The sequence below is a fragment of the Chanodichthys erythropterus genome, chromosome 10, assembly GCF_024489055.1.
Source record: "Chanodichthys erythropterus isolate Z2021 chromosome 10, ASM2448905v1, whole genome shotgun sequence".
In the NCBI taxonomy this organism is placed as follows: domain Eukaryota; kingdom Metazoa; phylum Chordata; class Actinopteri; order Cypriniformes; family Xenocyprididae; genus Chanodichthys; species Chanodichthys erythropterus.
Genome location: NC_090230.1, coordinates 24,823,590 through 24,850,679, shown reverse-complemented (window position 1 = coordinate 24,850,679; position 27,090 = coordinate 24,823,590). Strand labels below are relative to the sequence as shown.

The 27,090-nt window shown below is 40.6% G+C and overlaps 1 protein-coding gene across 1 annotated transcript; it reads right to left on the bottom strand.

Annotated features, from left to right (window-relative positions):
- Positions 1–1,315: 1,315 nt before the first annotated feature.
- On the bottom strand, positions 1,316–16,642 carry LOC137028012 (uncharacterized). The gene is made up of 9 exons (XM_067396678.1): positions 16,339–16,642; positions 15,268–15,603; positions 14,907–15,188; positions 8,636–8,776; positions 8,472–8,537; positions 7,140–7,205; positions 6,935–6,973; positions 6,730–6,768; positions 1,316–2,654 (listed from the first exon to the last, which is right to left on the bottom strand). The coding sequence occupies exons 1-9, from the start codon at positions 16,376–16,378 to the stop codon at positions 2,251–2,253; spliced, it is 1,413 nt and encodes a 470-aa protein (XP_067252779.1). The 5' UTR covers positions 16,379–16,642; the 3' UTR covers positions 1,316–2,250.
- Positions 16,643–27,090: the final 10,448 nt, after the last annotated feature.

Sequence of the window (27,090 nt, the reverse complement as noted above, 5' to 3'; positions counted from 1 at the left end):
ATTAACCCCTCCTGTTTCCCACAATTAAGTTTTACTTCTCTCACCTTTCTCTCTAATTGTGGAAACCATTATCAGAGGCAAGATGTAACATTCCAAGGACAATAAACTGTTTCCAAGCCTCCAAGTGACATATTTATTTCACCTCTTAATAATGGTTTTGGTCTTTCACAGTCATCTGTTGTTTAAAAACTGTTCAGTGGGCAACATGACTTTCTCAGATGCATTTGACCTTTTTATTTCTCGCAACTTCATAATACTTCTGCTACAGTTGTTTTTTATAGGTTTCCACAATTAGAGATTTTGGATATATTATGTGTGATTTAAATATATTTTGATGTTAAATTCTCTTGATACCGTTAATGATTTAAATCTCTCTTATGATATTATACAACCTAATCAGGTCACCATGTCATATGACTATTGACCGTAGTATAAGAGGACTCTTAGCATGTCTGTTTTCTACACCCTGATGAAGCCTTATAAGTTGCAACGTGTCAGTGTGCAGTTGTATGTGATTGTTTTGTTTTTTTGTAATAAAGACTTTTTACATTTTCCTAATCCTCAAGTGCCTTGGCCTTATGCTTCTTAACTTGTTGAACTATCCCTCATTCAAAGGTCACTGGGATATGAAGATTTTACCCAGTATCATTCTTTGCATTTCTTGTTTTATCCATTAGGTTTTGGGGCTTGCATTAATATTAACAGCCAATTGGTGGCGCTTGATATCGCTTCACTACTAAAGGGACGGTCCCTGCGTTCCATTCGGAAGGGCTCAACCCAGTTTTGAACACTGTTTGAAACAACCCTTCAATATGGCAGCCATGATCGTTTTCACTCCAAAGTGTCCTTCGGAGGGCGATATATCCTGTTTGAAATGCAATGTGTGTGAAGTAAAAAAAAAGATGGGAGAAAAATGATTTGACTATGCTTTTGTATTCTCAAATGTTTGCCTTTCCCCGAGAAAGTTTGCATTCACTGACAAAGAAAACAAAAGTTTTTCGAGTGAACGCAAAGTTTCTCAGGGGAATGCAAAACATTTTTGAGAGAACGCTGAATCATGGACTTATTATTTTTCCTCCCATCTCATATTTTCTTTCCACCACCTTGTTCCTTTAGGGGCTATCCTTTATAATCATTATAAACCTTGGAGGACTAAGGATATTTTTAAATATATCTCTGATTGTGTTCGTCTGTAAGAAGATAGTCATATACACCTTGGATGGCTTGAGGGCGAGTAAATCATGGGATAATTGTATTTTTTTGGTGAACAATCCCCTTTAATCATTTTTAACAATTTCAAAACATCGTGTAATTTTCCAATAATTTCTAAATGGACAGTTCAATTCGATTTGCAGTTCAGCAAATAATCTACAAACAACCAGCACAATTTGTGATCATATGGACCAAAAAAAAAAAAAACTTTTGAATAAAAAGTAGTTTTAATAGCTCTATTTAAAAAAATGACAAAGCTGTACAAATATATATATATATAAAAAAAAACATGCTAATACAATAGAGAAAAGCTTTACCTAATACAGTAGACAAATAGGACACTGACTTGAGGCATTCACCTTGCCCAGCTCCCATTACATAATTTAAAAACAGTTGCATTTACAGTAATTAGCATTTCTTTTCTTTTTTGTTAGTGGAATTAAATTGTGGATAATAACAGTGACTGATAACATGACTTTCTGGAATGTATGGTAATGATTTGAATGACTTAAAGGGATACTCTCATTCTCCCATCAATGATGAGAAAATTTTCATTTTTGGGTGGAGTACCCCTTTTAACTGAACACAATAAATTATGACACTGACAAAATGGCAGCCAGAAAGACAGCATCCTGTGTCTCCTGATGAAAAAAAGATACTTTCTTCTTTGACACATTCCATAACTAACTGTGTACATTCCATAACTAATAGTTTATCAATTAATACTCTGTGTTACGGTCTCGGTTTCAGTCTGTGACTTATACTTTTTGTTGTATCTCCCTTGTTTACTTTGGCGTCGCTCTATCTCTCTCTTAGTTTGACGCACGTTCATTGTTTGAGAATTAGCTGATTGAAATCGGCTATAATAGTCAGAGCAATGATAGACCTGTGACCCAGCCAGTGAAGCAGTGTCTTTATGATTTATGTTATGTTTGTTTTGTTTAGTTGTCTGTTATGCATTTTCCTTGGTTGGCACATCATTTGATATTGTTTATATGTTGTCTTGAGTGAATCAATAAACTCGTTCTGAGCAGTGTCCTAGTACCACAGGCTATCTGTCATTTCATCAAAAGATGAACAACTACTAAAACGGGTGCCAACAGTGAACAAAATCATTGAGATGTTATGTCCTTCATTGATGATGTGTAATTTATAATGTCCATAGTGTTCAGGTGTGATGTTAGTGATTGTGAGAGATCCAGTATTGTGGTCCAGTTTCAAACAGTCTTTGAATATTTCTTCATTATATAAGTATTCCTCATTGTTTGTTTTGTTCCATTCAGCTATGACAGCAAATTCAGTGCGATTGTTTCCTTTAGAATTAGCAAACCTCCACTCTATCACCTCGTCTTCCTGTATTTCAGTGATCTCAGTGTTTAGAGTGACAGAATTTCCCACCTTCACTGACACTGTCTTAAAGTCATCTTTGTCCACAGTCACACCTGGAGAACAAACATACAAATTTTTAGTCAGGGATCAAACTATAATCAAAGTCTTGTCAACAAACCTTGTGACTTTCTACATCCATATTTAGTTTAGGAATAAAACATTTTGTAATTTTAGTCATTTCCTCTAAATGTTGCTGATGCTGTGGTTATAATTTGTAGATATTAGGTTTGAAAATATAGGTCAATTATTTATCATTGGCCACACTTTCCCTAAAATCATTATATATTAGAAACAATTTAACAAGACTAAAATTCTAAATATCTCTTTGTCATGTGGGTCTCCAGATCATGCATTGTAAGCTTAATACAAATTGGACCAACGGCCTAGGAGGAGAATTTAAAATGGTGGAAAAATGCCATAGAGGAATTTTTTCCCATGTTTGTTTTTTTTTTTTTCCCTTTTCTGTCACCTGATGGAATTTGGGTCCCTTGCCATTGTCACCTTTGGCTAGCTTAGTTAGGGTTTAAAAGATGCTTAAAGCTGCTGTTCGTAAAAACAAAAAAAAAAAAAAAAAAAGATCCAAAATCAAATTGAGCAAGTACATAACCAGCCAGTGTTCAAAACTATCTCCTTACTTTAGCCCGATCACAACGGTAAGCTTGTAATAATGATTTGTAATTCGGGTGGTACTGGTTGGTTTTGGCGGGAAATTCTAGTATGTCGCCATTTGTCTTTGCGTCATTACATCACGTCTGTTTAGATAAAGAGGGAGTCCCAGCTAGTAGGCTATCGCTTGCAAGGTGGATCATTTATTGTGTTTTCTCACAGCAGCTGCAATAATTAAACATCATTCGGATGGCGGATTGTATGGTATGACAAATTAACGTTAGAAATTAGACTGTACATTAATTGAAATCTACAGGTAACACTAATACACACTAAATACACATAGGCACGTAATGCTGATGTTGTTAACATTAACAATTTGAGAACACAGTACAACAATAGTGATAATTTGCACGGTTTGACATGATCCGAGCTAAGCGATCGTTAGATTTAATCACCACTGTGGCGAGGGGGGCGTGGTTCAGTGAAGTCTGCAGTGGGAGAGAGAGTCGGGAGACGAGCGGTGAGTGAGTGGGTTAAACGCAAATGACGAACACCTTTCTCTTGTTTCAGTAATTGGCATGGAGAGAGTATATAACACCAGGAGAAACAGGAGTGTGCGAGAGAGAGAACACTCTTAGAAAAAAAGGTTCTTTGGGGTTCTATATAGAACCCTAGGGTTCTTTAACCAACTTTATAGAACCCTTTCTGCCTAAAAGGTTCTATATAAGGCGAAAGAACCCTTTTGGCACAAAGGGTTATTTGGGCTAAATGTGCTTTATATACATTTATTTAAATGATTACACTATTGAACATTATATTTGTGTTTTTACTTCAATTTTACTTAGGCACACCTTTCATTCTGAAGAAAACAAACTTATATACATTTTCAAGTTGAATAGGTTTATTAGAAAAAATAATTGCTGCATTATCCTGTAATGAAAAAAAAAAATCTAAATTAAATATAGCCTACGTTGTGTCTGGATCTAGGCGCTAGGGGCAGAATTCTGCCTTCTGCTGGTAAAAGAAAATCCTGTAGGAATTACTTAGATTCTGAAAGTCAATTCTTATAACCCAACCCTCCAAAAAGATCCATTAAACGATCTTCGACATAAACAGCAAATAACTTGCATGTGTATGCGCTGATCAGTTCTGAACTGTCTGCACGCGCAGTGTCGGATTTCAGCCGCGAGCGCCTTGCGCGAGTAATTAGAATGCGCGTGAACGCAGCATTTTAAACTTCAACCGTTACGGATGATTAAATTGGTAAGTGAGAAAATGAATATCTCTTACCTTATTTTAATTACATTTGCCTAAATCCTTGATATATTTACACACCTTACATGTTTTTTTCAAGAAGCAAAAAGAAGAAATGTGGTTTACGGTGCTGTCCGGCCGGGCCTGCGCTATTCTCCGCCAGGAGGTTTGTCATTTCTCATTTCTTACATGAACTCCTAAAATCTCTGTTAAAACGGTTGTGGACTGATCAATAATGGCTAGAGTTCATGTTATATCCTAATACACTTTTCTTTGTACTGTAGATTGTATTGGACCTAGAAAAGAGAACAAGAGAAACCCCGAAGAACAAAGAGGAGGTGATGAGGATGTTTCTTCTGTGGATATAGCTGTGAGTATTTGGTGTTTGCAGTTATAGCAAACTTTTTTCTGAATTAACTGAAGGCCTAATTCATGCTAAACACTGTATTTGGTTCTTTAAGATGCATTATGAAATGAAGATGAAGAAAAGACCTTCAACTGCACACCAATGACACAAAAAAGTACATTATTTTTACTCACAGTACCAACTTTGGGAAACTTATAAATCTGCTAATCTGAAGTGTCTTATATTTGTTTTTCTATTTTCCATGTTTAATGCAATAATTAATAATAATAAATTAATATTTCTGTTTGCACTCTCACTGCAGGGATGGACTCTGGAGTGCAGCTTTACTTCAATAAGATGAAAATAACACACTCCTCTATGATTCACGTAAGTTTTAAGATGTAATTGTGAGAGATTCCTTTCTGTTTTCTGTTGTACTGTACTCTCCATAAGTCTAATAAATGTTTTTCTGACCTGCATCTCCATCTTAGGATGTCAAGCCCCCTGAACGCAAAGAGAGTCAGCATCAAAATGGACGTGCCCCTGATAGAAAACACAGAGATGTCAAAACTATCTGTTGGCTGTCTACTTTTTGTTCAATATGGAGCATCCAAAAGCCAGTTTCTTTCATTCAGCACTATTTAGCCCTTCTCAGTACTGAATTTACCAAGGGTCATTTGTTTTTATTGTATTGTATTGTTTTATACTACTAGCTAGTCTTTTAGTTCATTTTTTTAGAAACATTTATTTATGTTAACTCTTCTAACTATTGCTCTATGAATTGTAGTGTGTTTTATGTTGCTTGTGTCATTGTAAATGCTAATAAAAATGTTTAAAATGATTAAATATTATGTTGATGTGTTATGCCTATGGGTATTTAAGTTTTTATAGTGATAAAGTAACTATATAAGCATGTTAATTCATAAAATGTAATTAAAATAAATTAAAAACTAAATCAATAAAATGAACCCCTAAAAGGTTCTATATAGAATATAGTTCTTTTGATTGAACCCTTAAAGGGGTTCCATATATGTAGAACCTTTTCCTCTAAGAGTGAAGGACTACTGACTGCCGCCCTTGTGGATTCTCACACACCTGCTGGAGTGAACTTGTGTTGTACATTTTTGACCATTTTGTGCCTGTCTGCACACCTTTTCGTTTTGTGAAACTTCTAATAAAAAGCAGTCAGTAGTCAAGTCGACCCTGTCCTCTTCCTTCCTGACATCGAACTTTGTTACAACCTTTTATTGTCATTTTTTTTCCCTCAGTTGGTCAGAACAAAAGTGGCAGTGATTCCGAAGTACAGTATCCACAACGACAGCAAACATTAGATTCGTCCAAGCTGAGGAGTTGTGCACAACTCGCGTAAAAAATTATAATTCCGCAAACAACTGCAATTGCAGGTTTCAAACAGAGATGGCCCCAAAGAGGCAAAACTGCGAACCGCAGCTTTAATATTCAGTAATAGTACCGATTATCAATTTGACTGCACTGACACTATCGGATGAGAACAAACTAATTTGAGCTAAATAATGACAATAATATAGGGTTGCTATAGCTGAATCAAATACGTTTCATAATTGATGACTTGCAAGATTGGCAAAGTTATTTGATGAAATTTAATCAACACTGAACCAAATTGATCTGAATAATAACACTGTTGTCTTCTGTAGAGCTGCTTTATAGTTAAATTGAATTAGTTTCATAACTGATCAACTCTGCAACACTGACATCGAAGTGTTATTGAAGTAAACTGAATCAAAAACTGAAGTAAACTGAATCTAAAACTATTTAAGTTTTAGACAAAAACCAACATTAGGCAAATTAATAAATGTAGAATGAGATATCTAACAGGAACAGCCACATGAAGCCAATTGGAAACAAATTGGCAAAGGACACACAGATGTAAAATAACTTACTTCTTTGTGAACCTGTCCCCAAACTAATCGCAGATCGGTCTGTCAAAGAATAATATAAAGAATAAAGAATGAATTAGAAGTTTCTTATAAAACAATATTTTGCAAAACAAAGTCATATTTTTCATTTGAATTTAGCGCTAGGTAACACAAATGAAGCCAATTGGGAACAAATCGACATAGGACACACAGATGTAAAATAACTTACTTCTTTGTGAACCTGTCCCCACACTAATCGCAGATCGGTCTGTCAAAGAATAATATAAAGAATAAAGAATGAATTAGAAGTTTCTTATAAAACAATATTTTGCAAAACAAAGTCATATTTTTCATTTGAATTTAGCGCTAGGTAACACAAATGAAGCCAATTGGGAACAAATTGACAAAGGACACACAGATATAAAATAACTTACTATTTGGTGAAGCTGTCCCCACGCTAATCGATCCTTCACTATAAGATCGGTGTGTAAAAGTATAATCTAAAGAATAAAGAATGAATTAGAAGTTTCTTATAAAACTATATTTTGCAAAACAAAGTCATATTGTTCTTTTGAAATTAGCGCTAAGTAACATAAATTAAACCAAATGGGAACAAATTGACAAAGGACACACAGATATAAAATTTAACTTTTTTGTGAAGCTGTTATCATTCTAATCGCTTCCTCTGTATCAGATGGGTATTGTGAGACTTGATTTTCCTGCTCAGAAAAATCTGAGATCAAGTGCCCTGCAATAAAGCAATAAAACTGGAGAGAAGATCGCAAAGAAGTAGCAAAGGAAAACGCCTTGGCCTAAACTGCCCTCACAACACCCCCAACTCTTTTGTTCTGGTCTGTATATAAGGTAAAGTGCAAAGCAGTCATGTGGGATCTTCTGTAGAGGCCCCCATACAGTGATGGGCAAGTGTCTTCAAACACTAATCCACCACTGTGTGTACATGCAATTGTTACTCTTAGAGTCATCTTTGAGCAACTGATGTTATACATTTATGATTTCTGAATTGTCTTCTAATTGGTTATTTGTGTAATTGGCATGATACACTTTCACCTGACAAATAAAATGTTTGATTTACTCTGGATTCTCCTGATATCATTATTACCAGTAAATTATGGGAGGCCAATGCTACTGAAATCTGTGTCCAGGGTAAAACAAACTGAAGGCGCATGAGTGAAGAAGCAGTGCGCACTTCATCTGAAGACCTTTTGATTTCTGTTTACCGCTGATTTAGCAAGTTGTATGGAAGTGGCTAAATTAAAATACACTTTTGTTCGAGTGAGCAGTAGGCAACCGACTAAAGGTATTAGCTAACTTAACTGACGAAGATCAGACTGGCGAGTTTGTCCATGAACAATTGAATTATGGGATACCCAAAATAATCAAAAATCTAAATTAATACATAACCAATGATTAACTTCTAATTGGAAACAAAACCTAAGACTAATAATAATTTGAAATTTGAGTCAGATTAAACGAGTGAAATTAAGTGAACTTCACAAGGGCGCTGAAAAGACATACACATGTTAACCTTCGCCCAGGCCGTCAGATTCCATTTTTGGGCCAGTGGGGGGTTCCTTACATTATGTCAAAGAATAATATAAAGAATAAAGAATGAAGTAGAAGTTTCTTATAAAACTATATTTTGCAAAACAAAGTCATATTGTTCTTTTGAATTTAGCGCTAGGTAACACAAATGAAGCCAATTGGGAACAAATTGACAAAGGACACACAGATATAAAATAACTTACTTTTTTGTGGAAATGTCCCCATGCTAATCGCTTCCTCTCCATCAGATTGGTCTGTCAAAGAATAATCTAAAGAATAAAGAATGAATTAGAAGTTTCTTATAAAACTATATTTTGAAAAACAAAGTCATATTTTTCTTTTGCAATTAGCTTTAAATAACACATACTGGATGGAAGTGGAACTGCTTCTTTTCTCTTCTTCCTCTTACAGTAGCAGTGAATACTACAGGAAATCACAGCCAACACAACCAGCAAACAGCCAACACAAACGCAGACCAGCATTATATGACTTGTGAACCAACTTGGTGCTATAATGGAAAGAGAGATACCAGGTATTGATGTAGGCCTACCTGAATATGACCAACAGATCTGGGGTCTCATTTATAAAGCGTGCGTACGCACAAACGGGGATGGAAACGTGCACTGTTAATTATTTGACTGTAAATTTACAATAAATTGCAGGTTAATAATTGCATGACTTTCACAGTAAGTTACTGTAACATTTTTACAGTAAATTATTGTGAAATGACAGCTGTATACTGTGACTTCACAGTAATTATGACATCGCATTACTGTGATTTAGCGGTAAGCTGCTGTAGAATTAATGTATTTAACTGTGAAATTACAGTTGGTGTCTATGTATTACTGTAATTTAACAGTAAGCAGCTGTAGAATTCATGTATTTAACTGTGAAATTAGTCTATCTATTACTGTAATTTAGCAGTAAGCAGCTGTAGAATTATTGTACATAACTGTGAATGTCTATCTATTACTGTGATTTAGCATAAATGAAGGACCAAACAAAACTGATAAAAACTGACATAACTTTTATTTTTTAGAAGTAAAATACAATTTAATTACATGAATAAAACACTGGGCAACAGGGATTGACACTGGGTAACAGGAACGTGTGTGTCAAAAGAGAAAGGAGGAGACAGAGAAGAGAGAGTGAGGGAGAGAGATGTAAGAAAAGACAAAAAGGTGGGAATAGAGAGGGTCGCAGGTGTCTCGCTCCTTCCATCGCAGCTGGCACCTGCATAGTGTGGGTTCTATCCACTATATACAAAAGATAAGAAAGACAAAAAGTTTAAGTTACTCTGTGGTGGACTGACTCCCTGTAAGTATGGTGCTCGCATTGTAACACTAATCCTAAAATGTCTACAATTTAAGTAATTTCAACTATTTAAAAAAAATTATGTGAATAGTACTCTTAATTAATATTAAATCAACAAACCAGGACTCTTATCACTCCTGTTACTTTTACCCAGTCCTATTATTTTTCACTTGAGTAACAGGACTGAAAGTAACATGATTGAGGTTAAAAGGTTAGTTCACCCAAAAATGAAAATTCTGTCAGTAATTACAGAGCACAAATTAAGATATTTTTTATGAAATCTGAGAGCTGGATCACTCCTCCATCGGCTTCTAAGGGTTTGAAACTTGCTGGCCCAGAAAAATGTATTAAAGATATCTTTAATATAGTCCAAGTGACTCCAGTAGCTCAATCTTAAGTTTATAAAGCGACGAGAATACTTTGTGCGTAAAAAAAAAAAAAAAAAAAAAAAAAAAAAAAAAAAATTATTCCACAATTCATTTCCTTCTCTGTGGGCCTTGAGTTTTTTCTTGTAGTATAACAGCGTAGCGCTTCTGTGTTATACGTCACACGTATGCTCACTATTGGCCGACGCTGGTCATGTGTGTGATGCATGTGACATATTACACAGAAGCGCTACGCTGTTATACTACATGAATTCACCCGAGGCCCAGAGAGAAGGAAATGAATAGTGGAATAAAGTCATTATTTTTGGGGGGGTTTTGCGCACAAAAAGTATTCTCGTTGCTTGGTAAACGTAAGATTGAGCCACTGTAGTCACTTGGACTATATTAATGATGTCTTTAATACATTTTCTGGGCCAGCAAGTTTCAATCCCTTAGAAGCCTATGGAGGAGTGAGACAGCTCTCAGATTTAATCAAAAATATTTTAATTTGTGTTCCGAAGATGAACGAAGGTCTTACGGGGTTGGAACAACATGAGGGTGAGTAATTACTGACAGAATTTTCATTTTTGGGTGAACTAACCCTTTAAGTAAAAATTGCATGCTAAATTGCATAGTAAATCAACACAGTAGCAAGTAATGTAAATTTACACTTAAAAATATTGTAAAGTACTGTAAATTTGACGTTTTTTAGACGTCAAGGCATGTTAAATTCAAATAAACGTAAAAACAATTAATTTTACACATTTATTTTGCAGTCTATCTAAACTCTACATTGAATCAGGAGACACTATAGAACACATTAAAGGGATAGTTCACCCCAAAAATCTTTGGAACACAAATTAAGATATTTTAAGAAATCCAAGAGCTTTCTGTATCCTCCATGGACAGCAATTATTTTACTTTCAAGGCCAGGAAAGATTGTTAAAATAGTCCATATGTATACAGTGGTTAAACCTTAATGTTATGAAGTGACGAGAATACTTTTACTGCGCAGAAACAAAACAACACAAAATAGAATACCGACTTGATTCAACAATTTTTTTCCTTTCTGTGCCAGTATCCGATGCGTTTCACGTGATGTGTTCTCGATCATGCATGTGATTGCATTGCGCACAAAAAGTATTCTCGTCGCATCATAACATTGAGGTTGAACCACTGTAGTCATTATTATTTTAACGATGGTTTTACTACCTTTCTCGGACTTGAAAATGGTTATAACATAGTAGTCTATAGGTGGGATCAGAAAGCTCTCAGATTGCTTAAAATTTTCTTAATTTGTGTAGAACAAAATTCTTGTGTTTGGAACATCATGAGGGGATGTAATTAATGACAGATTTTTCAATTTTGGGTGAACTAACCCTTTAATAGCTTCAGTAAACTTGGGACTTTAGCTTATTCACCGTATCCCCCAGAGTTAGATAAGTCCATACATACCCTTCTCATCTCCTTGAGTGCCTCTGCTTGACGCACCCACCGCTAGCCTAGCTTAGCACAAAGACTGGAGGTAAACAGCTCCAGCTAGCATACTGCTCTCAATAAGTGACAAAATAACGCCAACATTTTCCTATTTACATGTTGTGATTTGTATAGTCACAGTGTGTACAAATAACAAGGTCATATGAGACAACCATCTTCTAACTGTATACATACTGGGAACTATATTCTCAGAAGGCGAAGCACTGCTACTTCCCCAAGTATATTCTGAGAATATAGTTCCCAGTATGTATACGGTTAGAAGATGGTTAGAGTCACTGTAACTATACAAATCACAACATGTAAATAGGAAAATGTTGGCGTTATTTTGTCACTTATTGGGAGCAGTATGCTAGCTAGAGCCGTTTACCTCCAGTCTTTGTGCTAAGCTAGGCTAGCGGTGGGTGCCTCAGACAGATTTACGGCAAGCACGGAGATGAGAAGGGTATGTATAGACTTATCGAATTCTGGGGGATACGGGGAATAAGATAAAGTCACAAAAAGTCAGCGTGTTCCTTTAACACAGATACTGTGTTTCATTAGTCCGTTCTTAAATTGGAACACAGCTTACATTAGATTGACATCCATTCGAAGTCAATGAGCTTCCTGATAAGAGTGCAAACTTGCTGGTTCATGTGACCTCTCTGCCTCTTAGATTTTGTGCCTGTCTCTGGGTTGATGCCCAAGAAGCACCTACAAACAAAAAGACAGAAGAAACCTGTTAGTTTAATTCAAGTGTGATGAAAAAGGTGTCAGTTCCCAGTCATCACCTTAATGTAATCACATTTTACAATGCTATAACTGAACCACATAAAAAGTAATGAACAATATATACACATTAGTTAAAGATAAATGTGAAAATATAGAATCTATTAAGGACTACTCGGGTTTTTAACTTTAAAATGAACAGTGTGTAGTGTAGCTAGAAAGCTACATCACCAACCTGTAGGCTACTGGAAACTAAACTATACGGTTTGTATTTAAGTTGAATATACAAACACCATTACCAGATGACGATTAAAAGACAATAATTACAAACGTATATCCTACAGATACAAATCACTGCAATTACTTTGGACTGTCTAGTTATAACCAACATTAATGTACTGGCAAAACACATATAAGTGCACATTGGTCTAACAGCGGGAAAACTGCCGCGCAAAACATTTATTTTGGCAGTGGAAAATTCCAGAGACAAGATACAAAAAAAATAAAAAAACAATACATGGACATGCGCACTTCATTTTTCTGTTGACCAGAAAGACAACGGTTGCTCCGTTTCACACACACAGCAGGGAAGAAAATTATAAAGTTACTAATTTTAGATTAATTTAATCCACCTTTGCCCAAATCCACAAACACCATAATTTATCTAGTTGATAATAACTGTCATAATACCCACATTAAGGCCACATCTTACCTTATAACTTTATGTATCGTCGGTCAATGTAGAAGCTGTGGTAAAAGAGAGAACGCTGTTAGAGTAACTAATATAAGCTTTAAGTAAAGCTAAAGTTAAATGTTCGACGGTGTATCTAATCAGACATCTCAGTTAACTTAATACGGTAAAATTAACACTACAACCAACGTCTTTTCATTCAAATTTGCGCGCTTAAACGTCGACGCGAGTCTGCTCCAGCTAAGTTACAAAAACATGACAACAGAACCTACAACTAACGCTAATTTGGTTCATACTTTTAAATTACATGCACTATCATATAAAAAACATCAAATTGATAAAGTTTGACATTTAAACACTTACCGCTGTCTGAATCCACCGAATGGGACCACGTAGATCAGAGAGCTCTGATGACGCTCTGATGACGCTGCCGCAGTTGCCACTCAAAAAAGTCAAAAAAGACGGCATTCACAGTAGTTTCTTGTAAAAGCCCCGCGCCTGCATTATTTTCACAGTAAAAGTCTAAATACGGTATTATATTGTGAATTATCACAGTTAAAGCCTGTGAAGTGGTAATCATGTAATTAACTGTGAAATATTACAGTTATATCTTGTGAAATCCTGGAAAAATTTTACAGTGTGCGATCTATAAAAATAAACTTGACGGGAGAATGTGCGCACCTTTAAGCAAACTTTGAGCTGTGCGTAAGCACATTCTGGAGACAAAAGTGATATGAAATGTGCTACTTTCGATCACTTTTCCAGTGACACGCTGTTTTATTGACAGCGAGGAGCGCTGGAAGCACAATAATCCCTCTTTAAACTAAACTGCAGATGTTATGACAAAATATGTTTTCGAGAATGACGATCAGTGATGCACACTTAACTTAGATATTATGGAAGACACTGCTGGATTCGGTGGTCGAACGGTCCGTTGTCCAGTTTGAATCATAATATCTTACTGTACAACCACAGCTGCAGGAGGTGTTGATGTTGTGTGAAGGATCTTCAAACAGTTACCATTTGAAGGATATCATTTGAGGAAAACGGTAAGATTTGCATGTTTTCTTTTTAAAATACTTTGTCATTGACGCGCCGTTTCAGACCATTGTATTTACACTGCAATAAATAAGTATAGGCCGATCTGTTTCCACTAAACTTCCTAAAAGATATGTTCACTTTATCAGCAAAACTGCATAGATTTCATTTGAATTGTTTAAAACTATTAAAATACTATCCGGCCAGTTGAAATGAATGAATCAACTCTATTCTAAAACCTAAAGTATTTTATACAATTTTGTTTTAATGGATATTTTGATATATTTATTCTAAAACATAAAGAGGATATTGGATTATCTTTATCAACATTTATCAACAATGTGTGGCACAAATTACATTTATAGTCCATATCTAATTGTGGCGACCAGGGCGGGCGAGAGCCGTGAGGGAACGGCGGAGGCCGGTGACGCAAGTGATAATGAGCTTCACCTTGAGTCTCTCACGGAGGAGCTCCGGGAGCATAAAAAGAGGAGCGACGACCGTGAAGGACGAGAGAGGACCAGGCCTGGATATTATTTTATGTTTTATTATGTTTGTGTGGCCGGTAGACGTCCGCGAGGGTCTGCCGGCATTACTTTCGTTTTGTTTTTTTTGTTTTTTTAGATTAAAGTTTTGTTGAATGTTCGCCGGTTCCCGCCTCCTTCTTCCCATATTTACGAACTGTGTTACACTAATATTTTCCAATGTCTTGTACCTTTGACGGTGTTAACCGTGGATGTCACGTGGATGAGGTTATGCATAGTAAAACTAGGCGTCGTAAGCTCCATATATGGTGATTTCGGGGAGGAGAAAGGGTGGAGATGCACGTACGCACAATCTTCCGCTGACTGGGATTTATAAAGGGATTTGTGCGCAGGTTCTGGCGTACACATGGTTTTATAAATCAGATTTTTTTTTTGTGCGCACGCAGAATCAGCGTAAGTACACTTTTAGTAGGGATCCTACGCACAGTTTTATAAATGAGACCCCAGCTCTTTGATAAATCACTAATATCAGCTCTGTTGTACCTGCACATGTGTGACAGAGGTGAGTGATGTCCAGATGTTGAGTCTGGTTGCTGATGGGATTGTTCAGCACACAGCTGTAGGTGTTTTTATCCTGATATTCCACCTCCAGAGGTAGAGAGAGACTGATGCTGAGATCAGACACACTGATGCTGGACAATAAACTGTTTCCTTTGTACCAGGAGAGAGTCACATGACTCACATTCACAGCCGAACACACCAATGAACATGATGATGATGATGATAAAGGACAGTTTGTGCTGATGACAGGAACAGGAAGATGAGCTGAAAAACATGAGAGAATTAAGTCTGTAATGAATCCATACTGCAATTCAACAGAATCAAACCTAATGCATTAACTCACCAGAAACAATAATACTGAATTTCTTGGGCGGGACCTCTTTTCCACCAATAAGCTGAAGTTTATAGAGTCCAACATGTTCAGTTGTGATGTTTGTGATGGTCAGAGATCCAGTCTTGTCCAGATGTAGTCTGTCTCTGAATCTCCCATCAAGAACATCATTATATAACGAGAACTTATTGGCCGATCTGTTGATTTGAGCTATACGCGTGCTGTCAGCTCCAAACGTCCACAGTATCAGATCAGCTTTCTGAATTTCAGTAACATCACAGTATAAAGTAACAGACTCTCCCTCCATCACTGACACTGACTGTATTTCATCTGTAACGCCAACCACATCTGAAGAAGAGACAATATCTCAGGCAGAGAAATCAGTTTTGTGTTTCACAGAAGATTTAAGATTTATTTGGAACAACATGAGAGTGAGTAAATGAAGACTTTTATATTTTAATTTTATGGTGAATTACCCCTTTAAACCTTACTCCTCCAGATTTCACATGTTCAAGAGTTTACAGGTCCAAGGCCACATTTCAAGTCCCGCAAGATATATTGTTAATACAGGAAAACCAAAATGTTAAAGAGAAAAGTTTTCATAAGAAGGACTTGGGCAGGGGTGGACTGGGCATCTGGAGTATGGAGTTATTTCTTCTTTTTTTTAAGGTACTGAATTTATTTGCTCTGTGCCATAAAGTCCAGGGACACTTTTTTGCCCCAGTCTACCTCTGTTCTCGGGTAAGTTCACATCAGCACAGAAACAAAACACTTCATAGACACATTTAAAAAACAACAACAAAAAATTATTTTATAATCCCTAGACAGTACTTAAATTCGTCCAAACATATACATGAATATTATTATAATGTAGTTGTATGGCCCATTGAAGTTACTGTTTGGCCAAACAATACGTCAAAATGGCAGAATTATTTAGACGTTTAGGCCGTGTGTCCACCAAAGCGTTTTAAGCAGAGCGCCTAGCGTTTTCAGCTGGCTAAAAACGCTTTGGTGGACACACGATCTTAGTTTGTAAAGTGAAAGTAAAAACGAGAAGTTGCGAAACCATTTAAATCTACTCACCATTCACGAGTAACCCGGAAAAAATGAAAACGAACAACATTTTTCTGTGTGTTTGAGTAAAAAAAAAAAAAATTGTGAACAAAGTTTTCAAAAGCAGTTATTAAAGTTTTCCGTCAAGTCTCTGTTCTCTGTTCCGTTTCTAAATGAGCTGACAGCGACGATTAACGTCATTATTGCACTTTTCTAAGCGAGTTTATTATATTTAACGACAGATTTATACGAATGAAAATCAGTGGTAACTGTTCTTGATCATTTCACTAATGCTAGGAAAACAATCCCGAGTTTCGTTTTAATAAAAAAAACGAGGAAGTGCTTCTTCTGTTTAATTTATTGGCGCTTGACAGACCAGCTTTCGGTGCACTACCGCCACCAGCTGTCAAACCAACTGTTTTTCCTTGAAAGTGAAAGTGAAGGTTCCCTTTTGATACTTCACTCGTACTGCATATGGGGAAAAGTCTCCCTTTTTCCCGTCACTGAAGTCTTTTCAATAACGCAGAGTAACTGCACCATCATTGGTTCACTCATAGCCAGTTGTTGAACCAATGGAACATTCCCGCCGAAATGGGCGGGGTTAAGGGCTATATAAGCAGGCGTTTTGCCATAGCTCGCTGCCTTCGAAGAAGCTCTCGCCGCCGTCAGAAGAGGCTCCTGCAGCAGACTCAGCTGGACTCGTCAGTTGGTGACAGCGCCGGCGCCCTCGCTGACTGCAGCCCACAGCGCCATCCTCGAGTCGCCGCCTCCCGCTTCCCGCTTCCCAGCGTGTCTCCTGCCGCCATCTGGCGCGCCTTTTTGAGGGCTTCTCCGCGGCTTATTGCCACTCTTAAAGAGCACAACAGCGGTTTTCACCACTCCGAAAGAGCTTCCGCGGCCCTCGCCGCTCTAAAAGAGCCCCCCAGTCGCCGTTATCACGAAGGCGGCGTTGATGCAAATGCCGCGCCACTCTGGAGCCTCATGCCCGCACTACGAGAGCATGAGTCCCGGTTCCCTGAGAGACAGCTAGGAAGAGACAGAGGGGTAGAGCGATCCAGCGCCCGGAGTTAAGTGAGCTCACGCCGGCCCAGCTCCCGCGTGCCTCACCCTCTCCTCCAAGGGAACACTCTCCTGTCCTATTCTCCCGACCCGAGCAGCGTCCCTCTGCCGATGCAAGTGACCTCATCTCGTTTGGAGGATCGGACGACGAACAGGATGACTCCATGTCCCTTGCGGCCTCCGAAGCAGAAGGATGGGCTGGCGAGCCGGAGGATCCCGCTCCCCCACCTCCTTTGGAGTCCCTAGAGCACGGTCAAGGCATGGATGCCGAACTTTTCCATATCCTGTCTAGAGCCGTGAAAGAGCTGGACCTCGAGTGGGCCCCTCCAGAGGAGGCATCACGCAGCCGCCTGGACGAATGGTTCCAGCCAGGCTGCCGCCAAACGCCTCGCCAGCGCTCAGCTCCATTCTTCCCCGAGGTCCACGAGGAGCTTACGAAGTCGTGGCGTGCTCCGTACTCCACCCGCCTCCACACGACGCATCACACATCACGACGCATTGCTCTCACGAAGAGAAGGGATACGAGCACTTGCCACCCCTGGATGAAGCGGTGGCAGCTCACCTCTGTCCTCCCGCGGCTGTGGGATGGAAGACGAAGAGAGCCCTTCCCTCCAAGCCCTGCCGGACCACATCTACCCTGGCTGGACGGGCTTACACCTCAGCGGGCCAGGCTTCCTCCGCGCTCCATACAATGGCCATATTCCAGGTCTTCCAGGCCAAACTCCTCCGCTCACTGGATGAGTCTGGTATAGACGCACCAGCCTTCAAAGACCTCCGCAGCGCCACCTACCTAGCCCTGCGAGCCACGAAGGCTACGGCTCAAGCCATTGGCCGCTCAATGGCCAGCCTGGTAGTTTTGGAGCGCCACCTGTGGCTCAACTTAACAGAGATCAAGGACCTGGACAAGACGGCCTTCCTGGACGCTCAGGTCTCTTTGGGCCAGCAGTGGATGGCTTTACCAAGCGCTTCACCGCGGCGCAGAAGTCATCTCAGGCTATGAGACATTTTCTGCCCAAGCACTCCAGCTCTGCTTCCAGCCGCCCCAGGACTGCGCCAGCTCAGCAGAACAAGCCAGCTCCACTCGCCTCCCAGGCAGCGCCACCAAAGGAGCACCGCCAGCGCTCGCGCCCCGCAAAGCTCCCCCCCCGGCCCAAAATTGTGCTGGACCCGGTGACTCCGAAGACGTCCTGATTTATCAGAAAGGAAGAGGATGAGGGATTGTCTCGTTACGACCGCACAACCCCAAAAGCTCCTGCGTGCAGTTTCCCCTCTGCCTCGTCTAATTCCGGGCGTGGGAGACATGCTTCATGTTGTAGCTGAGCCCACACCTGTTGCGCCCACTCAAACTGCCGTTTTCACGGTGAACTCTATTTTACTTCATCAAAAAGAGAGCAAATTTCCTCTTCCACCTCTCTCGGTGTACGGCCCCCTCACCGGCGGCATGTCATACGATGTTATACAACCCCTTGTCACTCGGGCTGAGGCTTGGCAAGCCATTCCCGATGTGTCAGACTGGATCCTGGGGATCGTAACTCAGGGCTACTCGCTCCAATTTGCACGACGGCCCCCTCGCTTCGGCGGGGTGCTTCAAACCTTGGTGAACCCGGACGATGCTCACGTCCTCCGAGCTGAAGTTATGCCGTTGCTAAGAAAGGGGGCTGTGGAATTAGTTTCCCCTGCGGAGAGCGAGTCAGGCTTTTACAGCCGCTACTTTCTGGTCCCCAAGAAGGATGGCGGTCTCAGACCCATCCTAGATCTCAGACTTTTGAATCGCTCCCTTATGAGACGGAAGTTCAAAATGTTGACGCTGAAGCAGATCCTCGTGCACATTTGCCCCGAGGACTGGTTCTGCTCGCTGGACCTGAAGGATGCGTATTTTCACATCCAGATAGCCCCCCATCACAGGCGATTCTTGAGATTCGCATTCGAGTGGTGTACCAATATACGGTCCTGCCCTTCGGGCTGTCTCTGGCTCCTCGCACTTTCACCAAACGCCATTGGTTCAACAACTGGCTATGAGTGAACCAATGACGGTGCAGTTTTTGAAAAAGGCTTCAGTGACGGGGAAAAAGGGAGACTTTTCCCCATACGCAGTACTCGTTCCGTATCTCAGGGAACCGAGGTTACATTGGTAACCGAGAATGTTTTGTGTATTTCATGAGTTTATTTCTTATACAAAGCGCTCAAAGTAATGAAAAAGAAAAATGCAATACATATTTATATCATATAGAAGAATATAATTTACAAAAAACCCCAGCCCCTTTACTGTTTTTTTTTTTTTTGTTTTTGTAGCCTATATTCTAATGCAAAGATGTATATTCCCATGTTGTTTTTACATTAATAAAACTGTCAGACGTTTTGACATTTGACAGTGTTACGGCCAAAGCCTTTGTATGTGTTATTTAGTGTGGTGTGTATTCTTTCTTTATATTAACTTGTGTCTTTCTCTTCCCCCGAGGGTGAGCTCCGCCCCGTGCACCTGCGCCTCATTCATTTACGACGTGCTGGGTTCAATATAAGACGGGAGCGTGTAGACACGGGGTTGTGCTGTTGAGTGTCGAACTTGTGCTGCCTCCATCATAACTCCAGTCGCCAGGTCAACACTGCCGCTGTCTTTAGCTCTATGTGAGCGTGGTGTACACTTGAGATTCCAACGACCACATCTCCAGACGCCAGGCCGCCACCGCCACTGTCTTTGGCTTTATGTGAGCGTGGTGCGCACTTGGGAATTCCCCATGACTGCAACATCTGTCGTGTAGCTGCCACTGCCACTGTCTTTAGCTCTACGTGAGCGTGGCGCACACTTGAGAGAGGGCTCGTGTGGTAAGCTGACGCGGACGGCCAGTTGTGCCTGACGAGCTCTGTGTGCGTCCTTATGGCCCGCCGATGTTATGAAGCTGTTTGTTTTGTTTTATTTTGTTGATCTGTGTGTTTGTTTGTTTTATGTTCATTGTTTCAGAGAGCTGTCTTTATACCACCTGAACAGTTGCCTGTGATACGCTAGTGCTGCGGCATCAATAAACGGATAAATTGTTTCTTTTGTCTCGCGTGTCCTTTTATGTTGCTTACCCCCTTCCCTAGCGAGCTCTTTAGAGGTGGGGTTCGTAACATAAATGGGGGCTCATCCGGGATACTTTGTAAGTATGGTTTCCCGAGAGTTCAGCTGTTAGTAATTAACGTGATTTGTTTGGTGTGGAGCGGATCAGGTTTGTCCTACACATTCTCCGGTTAGTCAGAGTAAGCCAACAGGGCTGTGCTTAGCGCCAGTTCTGGCTACGGTTTACTGTTTGTTGTTTTCTTTATTATTTTAGTTTATTTTGTTTGGAGGTATTCCGGGGGAGAGAGCAATATCTTAATCGGTACCCTCCGAAGACTAGCTATAGGAGGTAGTTAGACTTCTGGTTAGGTAGGTAGGTCCGGAGTGTGTGTGGATTTTCCTTATTTGTTTCCACACCGGTTTTGTAAAAATGGCAACTTTTGATTTGAACAAATTCATAGATCAGCCTAGTGTTGAGGGGTTAGGGGCGTGTCGAAAAAATGATCTATTTCTGATCGCTCGGCGCTATGAGATTTCTGTTTCTAAAACACAGCGTAAAGCGGAAATAAAAGCCTGTATTGTGTCTGCTTTGGTTGACAAAGGGGTGTTTCCTTCGTTGGAAGCAGTTTCTGGGGAAGCATTTGGTCCCGCGATAACTGCTGCAGGAAGTCCTTCACGAGTGCCGGTTGGTGATCAGTCCACTCCAGTGACTACTGGTGCAGGGGTGAGTGCACCATTTTCAATGCCTAAATTCGAACCGATTTCTCTTTCTACTGAGGCATCGCCTGAAATTCGTTCGGATTTGCGTTTAAAAGTTCGTTTAGCTCGTCTACAATTAGAGACTCAGGATCGAGCTCAGGCGAGACAAGATGATTTAAAACGCCAGATTGAGATGTATCGCATTGATGCTGATACAAAAGTGCGACTTCGGCAGGTGGAGTTGCAGGCTGCTCAAGATCTCTCTAAACAAACGATTCCTAAAACATCTAGTTTGAATGATTGCTCTGAGGCAGCTGCTGGTCCATCAAATTCGAATATTGTCTCTAGTAATTCTGTTCCGTCAGGTAATGTATCCGAGTCTGTAGTTGTATCGTCTCCTCATTTCGACGTGGCTAAAAATATCTCGATAGTTCCACCTTTTCGGGAGAAAGAAGTGGAAGCTTACTTTCAAGCGTTTGAACGAATCGCGAGTGCTCTGAAGTGGCCAACTGAAGTTTGGGCTTTGATGTTACAGTGTAAACTAACAGGTAAGGCACAAGACGTGTGTGCATCTCTTTCGTTAGAAGAGAGCGTTCAATACGAAGCAGTGAAAAATGCGATTCTGAGAGCGTATGAGTTGGTCCCCGAGCATTACCGACAACGTTTCCGTACCACGAAGAAATCCGCGTCTCAAACTTATGTCGAGTTTGTTCGTGAGAAAGGAATGTTGTTTGACCGCTGGATTAAAGCTTGTAAGGTCGCGGACTACATTTCTCTGCGAGAGTTAATGTTGATTGAGGAATTTAAGAACTGCGTTCCAGAGCGCACTGCTTTGTATTTAAACGAACAAAAAGTTAGTACGGTGCAGCAGGCTGCTGTATTAGCAGATGAATATGCTCTGATGCACAAAACGGTGTTTGTTAAGCGTTCAAGTGATTCTGGAGGTTCAGTACCAAAGGAGAATGAGATGGTCTCTGATGGTAAAAGTAAATGGGTTCCTAATGCTCCGAAGTCCCGTAAAGAGTGTAGCTATTGTCACAAACTTGGACATGTAATGGCTGATTGTCACAGCCTAAAACGAAAGCATGAGCGACAAGAGTCTTTCTCTGTTCAACCTCGAGGTACCATTTTGGTTAAAACTGTCTCTTCCTCCGGCACTACTTCTATTCTGGATCCCTGTTTCCAGCCTTTCGTGTTTGACGGTTTTGTATCTTTGAATGGTGTCGAAAGTCGTAAACCAGTGCGAATTTTGCGTGACACTGGAGGATCTCAGTCTTTTATATTGTCGGACGTTTTAGAATTTTCTGCGGGCTCCGCGTGTGAAACCAGCACGATTGTGCAGGGTATTGAAATGGGGTTCGTAACTGTTCCTCTTCATCGCATATGGGTAACTTCTGAATTGGCATCTGGGTGCTTTGAAGTCGCAGTTCGCCCATCTTTGCCTGTGAAAGGTATTGATTTTATAATGGGGAATGATATCGCTGGTGGCCAGGTTATGCCGGTCGTAAAAGTGACTGATGCTCCGTGCAGAGATACGCAGTCTGATGTACTTGCTGAAACTTTGCCTGATGTGTTTTCCATAAGTGCTGTTACAACACGAGCACAAGCAAAACGTGGCGTTCAAGATACTAACCTCAGTGACTCTATTTTTTCAGAGCTTCTAGGAGATGATGTATCTCCAGAATCTTTGGATGAGGCTAAAGTAACGCAGAGTTCACACGCTTACTTCGATTTGGCTGCTGATGCGTCAATCTCACGTGAAGCCTTGATTGAGGCGCAGAAAGACGATCCGACTTTACAAAAGTGTCGTGCCAGTGCTGAGAACGGTTCGTTGTCGCCACGTAATCAAAGTTTTTTCTGGAGTGACGCAGTGCTGATGCGCAAATGGAGTAGTACGTTGTGTGCTGAGCAGGCAGATGATTGGAACGTGGTGCATCAAATTGTGGTTCCCTCGCAATTTCGACAGCAGGTATTGAGGTTAGCTCACGATCATCCTTGGTCTGGACATCTAGGAATTAACAAAACCTATAATCGAGTGCTCCAACATTTCTTCTGGCCAGGATTAAAAACTGATGTCTCCAAGTATTGTAAAACATGCCATATTTGCCAGGTTGGGGGAAAACCTAACCAGGTGGTGCCACCCGCTCCCCTCTGTCCTATTCCTGCCGTAGGAGAGCCGTTTGAGCGCGTTTTGGTAGACTGTGTGGGTCCATTTCCCCGCGCCAAGTCTGGTTGTCAATATTTATTGACGATAATGTGCGTGGCTACTCGGTTCCCAGAAGCGATTCCTTTGAGAAGCATAACTGCTAAATCTGTGACGAAGGCCTTAACAAAATTTTTCACGACTTTTGGGCTTCCAAAAATTGTCCAAACGGATCAAGGATCCAATTTTTTGTCTCGCATATTCCGTAATGTGTTAAAAGCTCTAGGAGTGTCTCACGTGGTTTCGAGTGCCTACCATCCTGAATCTCAGGGAGCTCTGGAACGTTGGCATCAAACGTTAAAATCAGGTCTGCGTAAGTATTGCCTAGAGACTGGGAACGATTGGGAAGAGGGAGTCCCTTTTGTTTTATTTGCGGTGCGCGAGGCGCGACAAGATTCGTTGGGTTTTAGCCCTTCTGAACTAGTGTTTGGACAATACGTGCGTGGGCCTTTGAAAATGCTGAAGGAAGAACTTCTTTGTTTAGGTCCTTCTGAGAAGACTAATGTAATCGATCTGGTCTCTTGTATTCGTGAACGTTTACGCACAGCTTGTACTGTGGCTAAAGAAACTCTTGCTCTGTCGCAGAAGAAAATGAAGCGCTGTTTTGATCGGAAGGCAGTTACGCGTAAGTTTCTACCAGGAGAGAAGGTTTTAGTGTTAATTCCTACTCCTGGATCTGCTTTTGCGGCGCGGTTCTCAGGTCCTTATGTAATTAAAAGCAAGGTAAGTGAGACGGATTATGTAATCCATACTCCTGAGCGAAGGCGAAAAACTCGCTTATGCCATGTAAATATGTTAAAGCCATATTTGTGCCGTGCTGCTAAGGACGTTTCTCCTGAGACCGCTGATGTTTCTTTATTTGAGACGGTGACCGAGTCAAGAGAGCGCGTTTCGTTGCTCACCCGTACTCTGCCTACAGATGATGTGGATGATGGGTTGGAGGCTTCCATGGAGGTCGTAAGGGGTAGTAGTTTGAAAAACTCGGAGGTTTTGTCAAATCTTCAGTCCCAGCTTTCTTATTTGTCCAGTGAACAGCAGCAGGACATAAAGAAATTGTTGGATAGTTTTCCAAGCTTGTTTAACGATGTCCCTCCGGGTACTAATATCATTGCGCATGATATAAATGTTAGTAGTGCATTACCCATTAAGCAACATGCATACCGCTGTCCGGTAAGTAAACGGGAAGAAATTAAACGCGAGGTAACGTATCTTTTGCAAAATGGTTTTGCTGTTCCGAGTACCAGCCCTTGGAGCTCGCCATGCATTTTAGTGCCAAAATCTGATGGGACCGTCCGTTTTTGCACTGACTTTAGGAAGGTTAATTCTGTCACTGTGCCTGATGCTTTTCCATTGCCGCGCATCGATGACTGTATTGATAATCTTGGAGTAGCGAAATATATCACAAAATTAGATCTATTAAAAGGTTATTGGCAGGTGCCTCTAACCGAACGCGCTTCTGAGATCTCCGCGTTCGTTACTCCAGATTCGTTCCTTCAATACACACGGATGGCTTTCGGCCTGCGAAACGCACCGGCGACGTTTCAACGTTTGATGTCCATGGTTTTGGGCGAAGTGCCCAAGTGTAACGTCTATCTGGATGATGTAGTCATCTATTCATCCACCTGGGCTGAACACTTGTTGACTTTGCACGATGTATTTCATCGCTTATCCGTTGCATCTCTTACGTTGAATTTGAAAAAGTGCGAATTCGCTAAAGCTTCGGTCACATACCTAGGAAAACAGGTAGGAAACGGGCAGGTTCGGCCTTTAGATGTAAAAGTGACTGCTGTTCTTGAGTACCCGGTACCTACTACGAGGCGAGAGCTGCGTAGATTCCTTGGAATGGTAGGATACTACCGGTGTTTCTGCAAGAACTTTTCGAGTGTTGTTGCTCCTTTAACTCATTTGTGTAGCCCTAAAGTGGATTTTAGTTGGACTAGTGATTGCCAACAGGCATTTTTGTCTGCAAAATCTCTTCTGTGCAGTGCTCCTGTTCTCTCGGCTCCGGATGTGACTCGGGCGTTCCAGCTGGAGGTAGATGCCAGTGCTGTCGGAGCGGGAGCTGTTCTTCTACAAGAGGGTGCTGACGGAATAGCTCATCCAGTATCCTACTTTTCGGCTAAGTTTAACTGTCATCAGCTTAACTACTCGACAATCGAGAAGGAGACCTTAGCACTCTTACTGGCATTGCAGCATTTTTATGTTTACGTTGGAGCCAGTATTTTCCCTGTTATAGTTTATACGGATCATAATCCACTAGTCTTCCTCAGTAAGATGTACAATCACAATCAGCGCTTAATGAGATGGGCACTAATGGTGCAGCCGTATAACCTAGAGATCCGTCATAAAAAGGGATCTGAGAATGTGGTCGCCGATGTCTTGTCACGGGGCTAGGCTTTATCTTTTATACTCAGAAGCAGTTTTTTTTTCCCCTTGTCTCTCCAACAGGATATAAGGAGAAAATAGGAAATCTGTTTCTGTTTTTAGGGGGGGAAGTGTTACGGCCAAAGCCTTTGTATGTGTTATTTAGTGTGGTGTGTATTCTTTCTTTATATTAACTTGTGTCTTTCTCTTCCCCCGAGGGTGAGCTCCGCCCCGTGCACCTGCGCCTCATTCATTTACGACGTGCTGGGTTCAATATAAGACGGGAGCGTGTAGACACGGGGTTGTGCTGTTGAGTGTCGAACTTGTGCTGCCTCCATCATAACTCCAGTCGCCAGGTCACCACTGCCGCTGTCTTTAGCTCTATGTGAGCGTGGTGTACACTTGAGATTCCAACGACCACATCTCCAGACGCCAGGCCGCCACCGCCACTGTCTTTGGCTTTATGTGAGCGTGGTGCGCACTTGGGAATTCCCCATGACTGCAACATCTGTCGTGTAGCTGCCACTGCCACTGTCTTTAGCTCTACGTGAGCGTGGCGCACACTTGAGAGAGGGCTCGTGTGGTAAGCTGACGCGGACGGCCAGTTGTGCCTGACGAGCTCTGTGTGCGTCCTTATGGCCCGCCGATGTTATGAAGCTGTTTGTTTTGTTTTATTTTGTTGATCTGTGTGTTTGTTTGTTTTATGTTCATTGTTTCAGAGAGCTGTCTTTATACCACCTGAACAGTTGCCTGTGATACGCTAGTGCTGCGGCATCAATAAACGGATAAATTGTTTCTTTTGTCTCGCGTGTCCTTTTATGTTGCTTACCCCCTTCCCTAGCGAGCTCTTTAGAGGTGGGGTTCGTAACAACAGTGACATTTGACAGTGAATGGGTGTTAGAAAGTGTGCCACCAATAATTCAAAGCTCTGGGTCAAACTAATGTTTTGTCAAACTTCTTAGGCTAATAGGCTAATAATTTAAATATCTTGTTAATAAGCTAAGTCACCTTATATCATTTTGTAATAAAAAAGTCGCCTATTGAAAAATATATAAAGACAATTCATGAGGTAGCGCTTGAAATAGACTACAGCACATTTACTGAAGACAAGTTTTATTATTATTATTATTTTAAAAAGTTATAAAAAGAGCACAAACTTTAATACAGATTGCCCACTAGAGGGCAGAAAAACATCATTAACACTGAACAAAATATTAAAGCTGACTCTACAGAATTTAACAGACATGCAGTGTACATAACATGAGTACCAAAACACACATAACAAACAAGGTCAGAATAAATGACAACAGGTTATCAACTGTAAAATAACCAAAAACAAAACTTAAAGTCAAAAGAAACCTTGTCTTGTTCCTTTTCAGAGTTTAGCAGCATGCTGTATTCATTTCAAGCACATTTTCTC

Excerpts from the sequence above, each read along its gene's own strand:
- LOC137028012 (XM_067396678.1), bottom strand. The coding sequence starts at position 16,378 with ATGTTGTTCGTTTTCATTTTTTCCGGGTTACTCGTGAATG. Across the intron at positions 8,777-14,906 it reads CCTCTGTCACACATGTGCAG|CACCAAGTTGGTTCACAAGT; the intron begins GTACAACAGAGC and ends TTTCCATTATAG. Across the intron at positions 2,655-6,729 it reads GGGGACAGGTTCACAAAGAA|GTGTGACTGTGGACAAAGAT; the intron begins GTAAGTTATTTT and ends TTTGTTCTCCAG.